Source organism: Chrysochloris asiatica, unplaced genomic scaffold (genome assembly GCF_000296735.1).
Source record: "Chrysochloris asiatica unplaced genomic scaffold, ChrAsi1.0 scaffold00025, whole genome shotgun sequence".
Taxonomy (NCBI): domain Eukaryota; kingdom Metazoa; phylum Chordata; class Mammalia; order Afrosoricida; family Chrysochloridae; genus Chrysochloris; species Chrysochloris asiatica.
The window spans coordinates 2,282,853-2,294,761 of NW_006408543.1; the positions used below are offsets into that span (position 1 = coordinate 2,282,853).

Here is an 11,909-nt window from a genome sequence, read left to right on the forward strand (position 1 = left end):
AATGCTGTTGAACCTTCCCATTCTCTACATTCCACAAGGTGGCTTGCTTGTTCCACGGTAAAATCCTAAAATATTGGTGCTGTTCTAAACTGCCAGGTCAGTGTCCTGCCGTCGTCCTTATGAAGGCATCCACAGCTTTTCTCTGTTAAGTGGGAAATGTTGAGCTGCACAGACCCTGCATTCCAGCTCAGCTCTGCAGTAACCAGTGTGTTCTTTACTGGCTGCCAGGCTCAGAGCCAGAAGTCCCTACGGCAGCCTGTCTTCTGTACTTGAATGTCACGGTCTTTGGGGTTGCAATAGCGACCAGCGCCTTTTTAGAGTATATCTTGATGTTACTATGCGATCACCCGTCTTCAAGGACTGTGTGCTGAAGTGTTGTCATTCTTGTCCTCCTTTAGTGCTTGTGAAACTGAACTCAACCACAGTATGGATATGGGGAACCAGCACCCTTCTATCAGCAGACTGCAGGAGATCCAGAAGGAAGTGAAGAGTGTAGAACCACAGGTGACCGGCTTCAGTGGCCTATCGGATGACAAGAACTACAAGAAACTGGAGCGGATTCTAACAAAACAGCTTTTTGAAATTGACTCTGTAGATACCGAAGGACGAGGAGATATACAGCAAGCTAGAAAGCGGGCAGCCCAAGAGACGGAGCGTCTTCTCAAGGAACTGGAGCAGAATGCCAACCACCCGCACCGGCTCGAGATCCAGAACATCTTCAAGGAAGCCCAGGCCCTGGTAAGGGAGAAGATCGTGCCGTTCTACAGTGGCGGCAGCTCTGTCACCGATGAATTTGAGGAAGGCATCCAGGATATCATTCTGAGGCTGACCCATGTGAAGACCGGGGGTAAGGTCTCCCTGCGGAAAGCCAGGTACCACACCTTGACCCGAATCTGCGCAGTGCAAGAGATCATGGAAGACTGCGTGAAGAAGCAGCCGTCCCTGCCGCTCTCAGAGGACGCTCACCCTTCAGTGGCCAAAATCAACGCTGTGATGTGCGAGGTGAACAAGGCCAGAGGCACCCTGATCGCACTCCTGATGGGCGTGCACAGCAACGAGACCTTCAGGCACTTGTCCTGTGTGTTGTCGGGGATGATCGCTGACCTGGACGCCTTGGATGTGTGCGGGAGGACGGAAATCCGCAACTACCGCCGGGAGGTCGTTGAAGATATCAACAAGTTACTAAAGTACCTGGACCTAGAGGAGGAGGCAGACACAACGTACGCCTTTGACCTAGGACAGAACCATTCCATCTTAAAGATAGAAAAGGTCCTCAAGAGAATGCGAGAGATCAAAAACGAGCTCCTCCAAGCGCCGAACCCCCTTGAACTGTACCTGAGCTGCAAAACGGAGCTGCAGGGGCTGATAGGGCAGCTGGACGAGGTGAGCGTGGAGAAGAACCCCTGCATCCGGGAAGCCCGGAGGAGGGCAGTGATCGAGGTACAGACTCTCATCACCTACGTGGACCTGAAGGAAGCCCTGGAGAAGAGGAAGCTGTTTGTGTGTGAGGAGCACCCATCCCACAGAGCCGTGTGGGACGTCCTCGGCCACTTGTCTGAGATCCAGGGGGAGGTGCTCTCATTTGACGGGAAGCGCACAGACAAGAACTACATCCGACTGGAGGAGCTTCTGACCAAGCAGCTGCTGGCTCTGGACGCAGTGGACCCGCAGGGTGAGGAGAGGTGCAAGGCCGCCCGGAAGCAGGCGGTGAAGCTGGCCCAGAACATCCTCAGCTATCTGGACCTGAAGTCTGATGAATGGGAATACTAAAGTGCCAGAGATGACGCGTTGTTGACGATTGCTTGTTTTGCACTTTAGATAGTAACTTCTACATAATTCTTGAGAGCTTTCAGTGCGTTTTATACACATGCCTACTGCAACCTCAGTATTTATGATTTCCGCAAATTATATTCAGAATTTCTGCTCCTTTTGATGTTGCAAAACAAATGTCATTACAGCACATTAATTTTCCATTTGGATCATTATCCCTATGGTGTGGCGTGGTTTTCTGGGGGGAGGTTTTTGTTACACCCCCACCCCCACCCCCATAAATGGGATCTAGACAACTTTTACCATTTTACAAAGTAGGTAGTTACTTCAGAGTCTAGAGGAAGAGCTGTAACCTTCACTACACTGGACAAATCATGAGTCAAGGGGAAACTTTGGGTGAAATAGGAGTAAGGTCCAAACAAAAGCAGTACCTGGGGTGTACTTTAATTTGCTAATGAAGCGTATTAACATAAAACCACATCCTTTATGAATCCGCATGTGGTTCCATCCATTGATTGGGTGGGCTGTTAAAACGTTTGCTACTGCAACGTTTTGAGTGAAGGGTCTGTTGTTTTGTAAATGCTTTTTCTTTGAAAAACCGTGTCTGTATTCTCCCCTATGCTTTACATTAAGAGGGGGAAAACCTTATTTTCATGTATGTGATGTAAGAAAATTATGAGAACAAATAACAAAACAAAAAGACTGCGTTGAAGAAGGGATAAACACCAGTTAGTAAATAGCTACAAGTTGCTATTTTGTTTGTGAAATCCACCTGAGCATGTTTTCCTTCCTGTGATAAATCAGGACAAGAGCAGCCCAGTGAAGCAAAGTGAACATTAAGAAAACAAAGAAGCGCTTCCACCAATAGTTCCAGACTTAAACACACAGAGCAGACACACTCCTGCAGTTCAAGGCTGCACCAGGGGCGAGCTGGTTATTCAGCGTGCCCAGCGCTGTTTAAATAATGCATACAGTAGCAGCAGCTGCCAGGAACCACTGTAGCTTCTCCTCCGGAAGTTAGCTGTTAGAACTAGCACCTTAAACGTCAGACTGGTGAGACTAGAGTAGAACTTGTTTTGAACGAAAGGTTTTTCTCCTTGGTACAGAGGTCATCTTAATGCTTTGTGGAAGTTTGTTTATTGCCTAAAAGCTATTAAAATGTATCAGTGCATAAAATTCTGTCCTTCTGCTAAAGGCTATATTTCTGTAAATCCTTTCGGATGACCCCAACATATGTGAACATAACCATTTCCCAAAGTTCAGCAGTGCCTTTGAACGTCTGGCCTCTTGTATTGTCCTCAGTTAACAGACTGCTCTTTTCTGTAGTTACCCCTCAAAACAATCATATTGGAGACATCATTTGAACTCTGTGCTAACCTGCGCCTTTGCTTCTGAGAGTCATGGTAATTTGGTAACTGTAGGAAAATTTTTAACCACCAAACAAATGTGGTTGACTCATAGAGGAAGAGCCATAAAGGCCCCAAGAGCCATAAATGCCACGTCATTCAAAGCCCTTGATCTGCCTTTCCTACAGGAAGCATTCTCCAGCCAGTGGGTGGCTGTGTCCCTGAGCGCGCGCACACACACACACACATACACACCCGCCCCAGCAGGTCTCCACTGTGAGGTAGCAGCACCGGTTGTGGGTGCAGGTCATGGGGTCTCACTCTGGCTGAAGCAGGGTTTGGGTACTGTCTCTGTGTCACGATGTGGAAGATGAGTTTTGAAAGTGGTGCACTGTCTCCTGGAGAACCAGTTTTAACCAGAATTCACTTCCCTAAGCTCTGCAGTTTTGACCTTGAGAGTCAAAAATATCAGCATTCCTTTTAAAGCTTCCTGTGGTGGTTGAAAGCCTATTTCCTTGAGCTTCTGTAGTGATGTGCAGCATTAAGCTTGTCCTCAAACAAGTTGTCCTTTTGACGACTCCGGCTTGACTTCAGTTCCTGCTTCTAATCTTCCAGGCTGCTCAGTTACCCGACATACATGCCGAGTTTGGCCTTTCTCGTTCGTTCCTCTGGTTAGGAATGGTTTGTGTTCACGTGGGCTATAGCGTGTAACTTCTAGATTGGACGACTCCAATGTATTTGTGTGACCTATCTCGTGCAGAAATTAATCTCTGCTAGTAAAAACCTTGGCAACGTGCGGCCTGGGGTCTTCGTGACATGGTACAGCCCACATTCATGTCACTAGTGACCAAGGCTTGCTTTACCCCGTGGACAGGCAGCATTGTTTCCAGGTGATTATCTGGTCAAAGAGACTATAGACCATCTATCCAAAATGAAGTTATTAGAATAAGCAATGTGTATGTCTCCCAAGTATACTGTGAGCCTGTATTTTGCTGAAATGACGTGGTAGGATACAGTTGATACAATTGTGTATCTGAGAGGTTTACAGCCAGTCGTTTGGGGTTTTTTGTTCCGTCTGCTCATTTTTATCAGGCTTACTTTGCACCTGCAGATTTTTTTGAGAAAAAATTTTTTTTACCTTTCAGCCTGTAAGGTATTTGATAGCCCTTTTCACCTTTCAGTCCATCAGGTATCTGATATGCCGTTGGTGTTTACATATTGAACAGGTGTGAGTTTGTAATATGTGCCCAGCCTTCTCGTACCTGTATGACTATTGCATGTTGTGTCTTACAAATGACTCAATATTACTTTGAGATGTACATATTCTATCCCCTCACCTATTCTGAAATTAAAAAAAAAAAAAAAAAAGCTTATCTCGTGGTGGAGAAAGGGTGTGGCTCTGAGATGTGTGTTCTGTTCTGTTATGTCCTTTATGAGAGGGGATGTGTCGGCCAGGGTGTGGGAGAAGGTGGGCACACAGCAAAGTTGGTGGCACAGGTGTAAAGATCTGGGGGGCCAGGATCCAGTAATAATGGGGATTCCAGTTTTTGACACCCAAGGAAATGGGTCCAAGGACCAGGCTCGTTCTAGCCCAGTGGAGCTGTACCCCCACGCCCCACCCCACAGGGAGACGTCCAGAAAGGATGGGAGGAGGAATCTCTCCCCGGTGTGTTCGGGAATGTGCTGTCGTGACTTCTTTCCAGCTTTTTCCCTTGGGACAGTCTGACCTCTGCCAGCTGTGTCTTGCTGGCAATGCCGGGAGATGGACAAAAAGGAGCAGCTTGTACAGGCCTTAGGGGGTCCAGATGATGTCACCCACAGGCCCCACCGCCATGTGCACACTGGTGTCATTCCTGCTAACAGCAGAGCAGCGCTGTGCGCTGAAGGTCAAGATGTGGCCTCCCCATCATATCATGCCTGGAGAAGTGAATGCATTGTTACCCTGGATGGTGGGATTTGGCAGGGGGACCTAGAGTGGCCAGAGGATTACCATGCATGGAGCTTGGGGACACGCAGGGGTGCTTGTCTCACTTGGGGTGACAAGTATTTGGGCTGACACAGGCCTCCCTTCTTGGTGGACCCATCACGTGCTGGGACACTACCTTCAAGCCGATCACCTGCCAGGCCTGTGTGGGGCCTCTGTGCCCATCTCTAAGCTGCCCAGGTGGGCTGCCATCAGTGCTGAGGCCTATTTCAGCTGTTCACCAGGAGGCTGAAGCTTTGTCCATCCTCTCCCCATAAGTTCTTTGGCACAGCCTGGAAACCCCATCTGAGCCACTAACACTGTGGGAAGACAGAAGTGGGCTGAGTCACCTCAGTTTTGAGGGGGAGCAAGCAAAACTTCTGGAAAGTTACCAAGCCCCTGGGTGGAGCGATACACACCCCTCCTATGGAGAAACTAGCTTGGATCTGAGTCTATCTCAACAAATGAAATCTGGCTCTTCACTGATGAATCCCAACTTCGAAAAAATGAACCAACTTCAGTGACATGAAGACACGGTCCCATTTTAGGATCCAGCGCCCTGCACCCCTAGTTCGGAAAACGCTGGGAGGCCAGGGTCCATGTACGTGGTCTGCTCCCAAGGGCCCAGTCACAGGTGGCAGTCAGTTTCAGTAACAATCCTCACGGCCTTGAGCTTAATCCTGTCATCTGCCCCATGGTCAGGTCAGCTCCATTCTCTAGGGCTGCTTGACGTCAGGGTGAGTTTGGGGGTGCCCCAGGATGGCCCATTTACAACCTGGGGGCTTAATGGCTGTATCCATCTGCTGCATAGTGATTCGGGCAGGAGCAGGTGTTTGAGGGTCCCCAGGCTGTGCCCTTGGACCCGCCCCCACAGGGCTGCTGCCCACAGCCCATCTCCATCTCCGCCCACGCAGCATCTTCTAAGCAAGAGCCCGAATAGCTGGTCTTGTCGCCTCAAGCATCCCGTAGTGGCTCCGATAACTTGGATGGGCTAGACTTTAGAAATGGCATCCACAGCTCCTGGTACCTGATTAGCATTCCACGTTGTTAGGTGCCTTGGGGTCACTTCCAGCTCCTAGCAATGCTACATGCCCACCTCACAATCCTTGCCGTGTTAAGTCCATCTCACGGAGGGTCTTCCTCTATTAGATATGATGTCCGTCTCCAGGGACTCTCTAAGGACCCACCCACAGTACATTTATCTTGCTGGGTAAGTGAATGGCAACCTAAGATGTTCCGTTGTTAAGTGCTGTCGTTGGTTCTGACTTACAGTGACTTGTATAGGATTCCCAAGGAGGTTTGTCCTGTGCTTATCATACAGTACTGCACCGGACTCCTCAGATCTTCAGAGAGCTCTGTAACTGTGCGAACACCAACTCCCTGTTTATTCCTCAGGATCTTGGGGATGTTTATTATAAAGGACTCCCCAGTACTCCTGAGTCCCCTTGGGTCTGGGAGACCCTTGCCTGATATAGTCACCTTCTGGTTTGGGGGGCCTTGCCTGATAACCACCACGAACCTTCCAGAGTTTGGGGACCCTTGCCTGATCGATACCTACATCCCCTTTGGAGTTTGGGGAACCCAAAGTGCCCCACATGAGGCTACTGGGGGCCCCAACACCGAGCTCATGTTGAGAAATACTGGCTACTGCTGGGTACACAGACCTCTGACCTGACCGAAAATGAAGCACCTGCCTGCCTGCCCTGTGTGTCCGCCCCCCACCCCCACCCTGCCATCTCCATGGGCCGCTCCCTCAGTTCCGAGTGTGGCTTGGGTTTTGGGGTCCAGTCCATACTGGAAGGTGCTGGTGGAGGCAGAGCTCGGGGTGGTCTGCTGTGGTGTCTGGGGGTGCTTGCTACTATGAGCTCTCATCCTTCTGGGCACTTGCTCCAAGTGAACCATGAGCTGCTGCCTGACCGGCTAGCTGATGGTGAGGCTGCCCCCAAGGGCCTACAGCTCCAGTCACCCACCACATGCACTCGCCGATGGCCAGTGGGTGAGGAACCCTCAAGATTTAACCAGATTTAGGCCTACTGATGTGGCACTTTAAGATCAGCACTGGACTGTAATCCACAAAGTCAGCAGTTCAAACCCACCAGCTACTCCTCTGAAACCCTATACAAGGTCACTATGAGTTGAAACCAACTTTATGGCACTTAACAACAGGACAATTTAGACTACATTTGAACAGCAAATCCTGCCCCCTAGGTGCTCCCCACCAGGAACAATCCTTCACCCTGTTGGAGTAGCCTCTCCTCACTCAGTCCTACTGGGTGGCTGGCTGTGGACAGACGTCCGGCTCACCGGGCCTGTTATTTCTGCAGCTTCATGAACACAAGCAGCCAGAAAGGTGGGCAGCCCTTGGGCAGAACTGCCCTGCGGTTGTGGGAGCCAGCCCTGTCCACCCCTCCCTGAGCTTTTCTGTCCCTCCGGCAGGTGGTGCTCATTTGGTGCCCCTCTCTGCAGGCCTGGGCTCAGAGGGGCAGGGAGGGGTTTCTAGAGGGCAGTGCGAGGTGGTCCGAGCACCTTGCAGAACGGGACGGTGGCTGGACTTCATGGAAGCATGTTGGAAGGACTTGGTTCTCTGGTGGCCAGGCAGGAAGACGGCCTGATGGTCACTGTGGCCTGTCCTGCCTCTACCCACATGTGAGTGCCTGAGGTGACAGGCACAAAAAGGAGCCCCCTTCGGGGTGCTGGTCAGTGTTCAGGGCAGTGCCTGAGAGGTGAGCCACCCAAGTGACCCTGTCCCAACCATCACTCTTTGTTAGCAATTGGTCAGTGTGCTTGTGTGGGGGCCTCCCAGGGCCCACCGAAAGTATGTCTCCCTGTCTGTCCCACCTTCCTGTCCACAAGAGTAGCCGGGGCCATTCAGTTGGTGTGTGAAGCTTCAAGGGGACAGACCTAGAAACGAGTAGGGACCCAAGAACAATCTCTAGTCAGGTGGGGCAGCTGGAGGGGAGGAGAAGTCAGCCCTGCCTGCTGCAGACAGCTGGGAAGGGGCAGGGGGAGGCTGGTTAGGGACAGAAGAAATTCCTTACCTGAACACATTCTGGGCTTCACTCCTGGCTCCAGGGCACAGCAAGTCCCCATACCTTTGGCCCCACACCACAGCAGTCAGACCCCCAGGTCCCCACCCACCAGTCCTTTGAGCGTCACCCAGTCTAGTTGTTGCAGATTTTCCAAAAGGAGGAACTACTGGCACAAGTGCAAGTCCAGACCCAGGCTACCCTCCACCTGAGCCGGCCACTGTGGGGACATCCCACAGGTCAGGCGGGTTAGGGAAGCAGGCTACCCCCAGAGCCTCCACTCCTCGGAGCGTCCTGGTGGCGAACGCATCCCCGACTCACGTGCAAGACTCCCGCACACCGCCGCCAGGGGGCGCCCGCACCCAAGTTTGAGGCCTCGTGGTACCGGAAGTGATCGCAACGATAGTGTGGACCCCGCTACGCGCAACTGCGCCCCTGATAGGGCTACAGGTGTCTGGGAGTCGCCAGGTGGGACGCTGCTCCTGCAGCCATGGCGCCCTTCTCAGCAACACCACGGGTTGCAAGTGCTCATGATAAGAGTGGGCACCCTGGCAGTTTGGCATCACACGGACCTCCCGCACAGGCCGGGAGTCCTCCACACCTTTGCACTTGACTGAGCGAGTGTCCTTTCCTCCAGGAAGCTTTGTGACAGTCTCCCCAGTCCCAGACCTCCCTGGAGACCCCTATGCGTGTGGTCCTGCCTCGGACAAACACATCTAGCCCAGGACCCTGACCAAAAGGGGTTGAGGGCAGGCGTGGACGAGACTGGATGGAAATTCTTCTTGATGGAGAGTCGCCCCTGTGAGCAGCTGGAGTGGGCTCCAGCCTCATGGGACAGGAAAGGCCACTTGGGTCGGGGGAGGAGGACTTCAGTCTCTCAGGAGTGGACCACAGTCCTCAGCTGCACCCAGACCTGCTCAGTCAGGGCAGCCATGGTGGACAGGTGGCACCCCAGGAGTCTGGAGGGGCCTCATCATGGAGTTCCCGCCCAACCCCCTCACCTTCCTGCCCTGAGCCTGCGCTTGCGCCTGCTCAGCCCCAGGCTGCCTCCAGGTGCGGGGGTCGTGGACGCTGAGGTTCAGAAGTCAGGCCTGCGCAGAAGGACCCCAAGCCTCAGCTCCCTGTGCTTTCTGCTCCAAGGGATCTTGATGAACCTGAGCCTTCAGGGTTCCCAGCAAACACAGCACTTACCTGCTGGGAAGGGCCGTCTCCCCCACCCCACCGGTCCTTCAGCTGAGGAAAAGCCTCAGGAGCCAGCACTGAGCGCCTCACCTGGAGGACTGGGCTCAGGTCACCAAGTTGTCAGAGGGGAAACTCAGGCAGGGATGAAGGAAGGGGTCCGCTGCCTGGCCTTCCTGGATGTCCCCACAAACTCTTCCCAGCGCTCAGGCTGCTGTCCCTCCTCCCCCATGTCTTAGGGTCCTCATCTGTGGATTCTCCCTTGGGGGAGAATCCCAAGGCCACCTCCCCACCAACACCAGACTTTGCCCCTTGACATCACTGATGGCGGGTTTGGGCCTCTCTGAACCCCTCGTCCCCCACGGCTCCCTCACAGCCTGGGAGGCCTCCACTCTCTGGCCATAACACCAAGGCCCACATGGAGGCTCTGCCCAGCTCCACTGCTTCCCAGCAGGCCCTTCAACTCACCTGTAGAGAGGGCAGCAACCCCACCTCACCGTGGAGAGGGGATAACAGGCTTGAGAGCCCCTGGGGAGCATTATCAACCACTGCCATCCCAGGTGCCCGGCCTCCAGCTGCCTGCCTCCTCCAACATGGGCCCCCTGGTGGTGGTGGGGCACTGCTTAGCCCTCAGCTTCAGTTCACAATGCTTATGCCTGGAGACCTACCCAGCCCAGAGACCCCACTCTCCCAGATCAGCAAACCCAGTTCTAGGGGGCTGGAGTTCTGCACTGCACCCTCCACCCATGGGCCACCAGGAAGTGCAGTTTGTTAGAGAACCTTGGGCTTCAGGGAGCACTTACATTTACACATGTATACACATATTGCACAAGGAGCTCTGGTAGCGTAGTGGTTACGAATCGGGCTGCGAACCTAAAGGTCAGCGGTTCGAAACTACCAGCCGCTCCGCGGGAGAAAGATGAGGCTTTCTACTCCCGTAAGGATTTACACCCTCGGAAACCCTGTACAGGGTCGCTATGGGTCGGAACCGACTCGACGGCACTTAACAACAACAACACATATTGCACATGTGTGTGCTTGCAAGCATGTGCATATGTGTTTGCTAGGCATTGTGCATGTCTGTATTTATGCATGCATTGTAGTTGTGAGCATGTGTAGCTGTGTGCATGCACAGATTTATATATATATGGGTACATGTGGTATGCATGTAAGGTATAGGTGTGCACACGCAACTTAACATGCACATGTTTGTGTGTGCATGCATGTCCATCCATACATGTACTGCATGTATAGGTATGTGTAAGCACATTTGTGTGCACATGTTTTGCTGTGTGTGTGGTAGGTGCATGTGTGACTATCTATGTGGGTGCACACATACATGTGTGTGTGTGTGAGAGAGAGAGGGGACACAGGACAGGCATGTCTGGTCTCCAGCAGCCCAGACCAGAGGGTTGGGTAGTGGGGAGGTTTCCAGCTGGGAGCAGCCTGCAGGCAGGCGGGGTCTGGGCAGGGGCCGGGCGGGGTCTGGCGGCTGCTCTAGGTTTCCTGGGAACGCGGCCCAGAAGAAAGCCTGCACTGGCAAGAGTGGTACCATGGCAACCCGCTGCCGAGCGCTGGCCTACTTACACCCCGCCCGCCGCCTCCCTGCCGGCTCCAACTCTCCGGAGGCGAGGCGGGATCTAGGGGGGGCACCCAGCCTCTGGGGCTTGATGCTCTGGGAGCTTCGTGCCTCTTGACTTACAGCGGATGGCCTCAGTTTCCTCCTCCACAAAAGGAGGCAACTGGAGCCGGTAGGGCAGGAATGTCTGGCACCCGTAGGTGTGCTCAGCCACCAAATCCCCTTTTGCCTTGGGCGGAGACAGCCACAGACTCTATAAAGAAAGGGTTCTGGAAAGCTCAGTGCCAGAATCCTCAACTCCCTGCTGAGGACCCCCAAGTCAAGACAAGGGTGGAGGAAGGATGCTGTGAAGGGCTGAGGCTGAGGGGATGGGCCCTGGACACCCCTCACCTCTTGTCATCTGCATGGCCAGGGTCTGAAGGCAGGTGGGGCAGATGGGGGTTGCCGTCTTAGAAGGAGAAGTTGGGGTCTGACATGAAATCCTGCTCCCCTCTCTACCACCCACTAGGCCTGGGACCCATGCTTGGAGTGTCACCATGCCCACATGACTGAGAGGTTGGAAGACCTGGGTGCCAGAGGTGAGGGATTGCTAAGTGGCCCTTTTGTGGTGACCACATGGCCCTCCACCTGTGGCCACCCTGCCTGACATAGTCTACTAGGGGCCGTGGATGGTGCAGGGGGAGGCAGCACCACAGAGGCCTTGGAGCTGGTGGCTGGGGGCCAGCAGGGCTGTGAGGATGCTTTGTGGGCCCGGGGACAGAAAGCACCACAGTGGGGGAGGGACTTCACTGACACCAAGCTGTCCTTGGAAACCATCGCTTCCTGACGGGCCTGAGACCCGGGCACTTGGGCCTCAGTTTCCCCAAGGTCTCAGTGGTCGCGGAAGTCAGCATGTCTCTTTGCTGGCCTAGGGCCCTGAGCCAGTGTCCATTCAGCTGGGAGCCCCCCTGCCCAGCAGCCCCTCTTGTCACCAGATGCGGCTTCTTTGTCCCCAAAGCCACATGAGGCCGGGCCAGGGCCAGCCACCATCTGTGGACAGACAGACT

At 53.5% G+C, this 11,909-nt stretch overlaps 1 protein-coding gene across 1 annotated transcript; it reads left to right on the top strand.

The window, feature by feature from the left end:
• The first annotated feature begins 402 nt into the window (after window positions 1-402).
• BAG5 (BCL2-associated athanogene 5) lies at window positions 403-1,770 on the top strand. The gene has a single exon (XM_006839502.1). The coding sequence runs from the start codon at window positions 427-429 to the stop codon at window positions 1,768-1,770; it is 1,344 nt and encodes a 447-aa protein (XP_006839565.1). The 5' UTR covers window positions 403-426.
• Window positions 1,771-11,909: the final 10,139 nt, after the last annotated feature.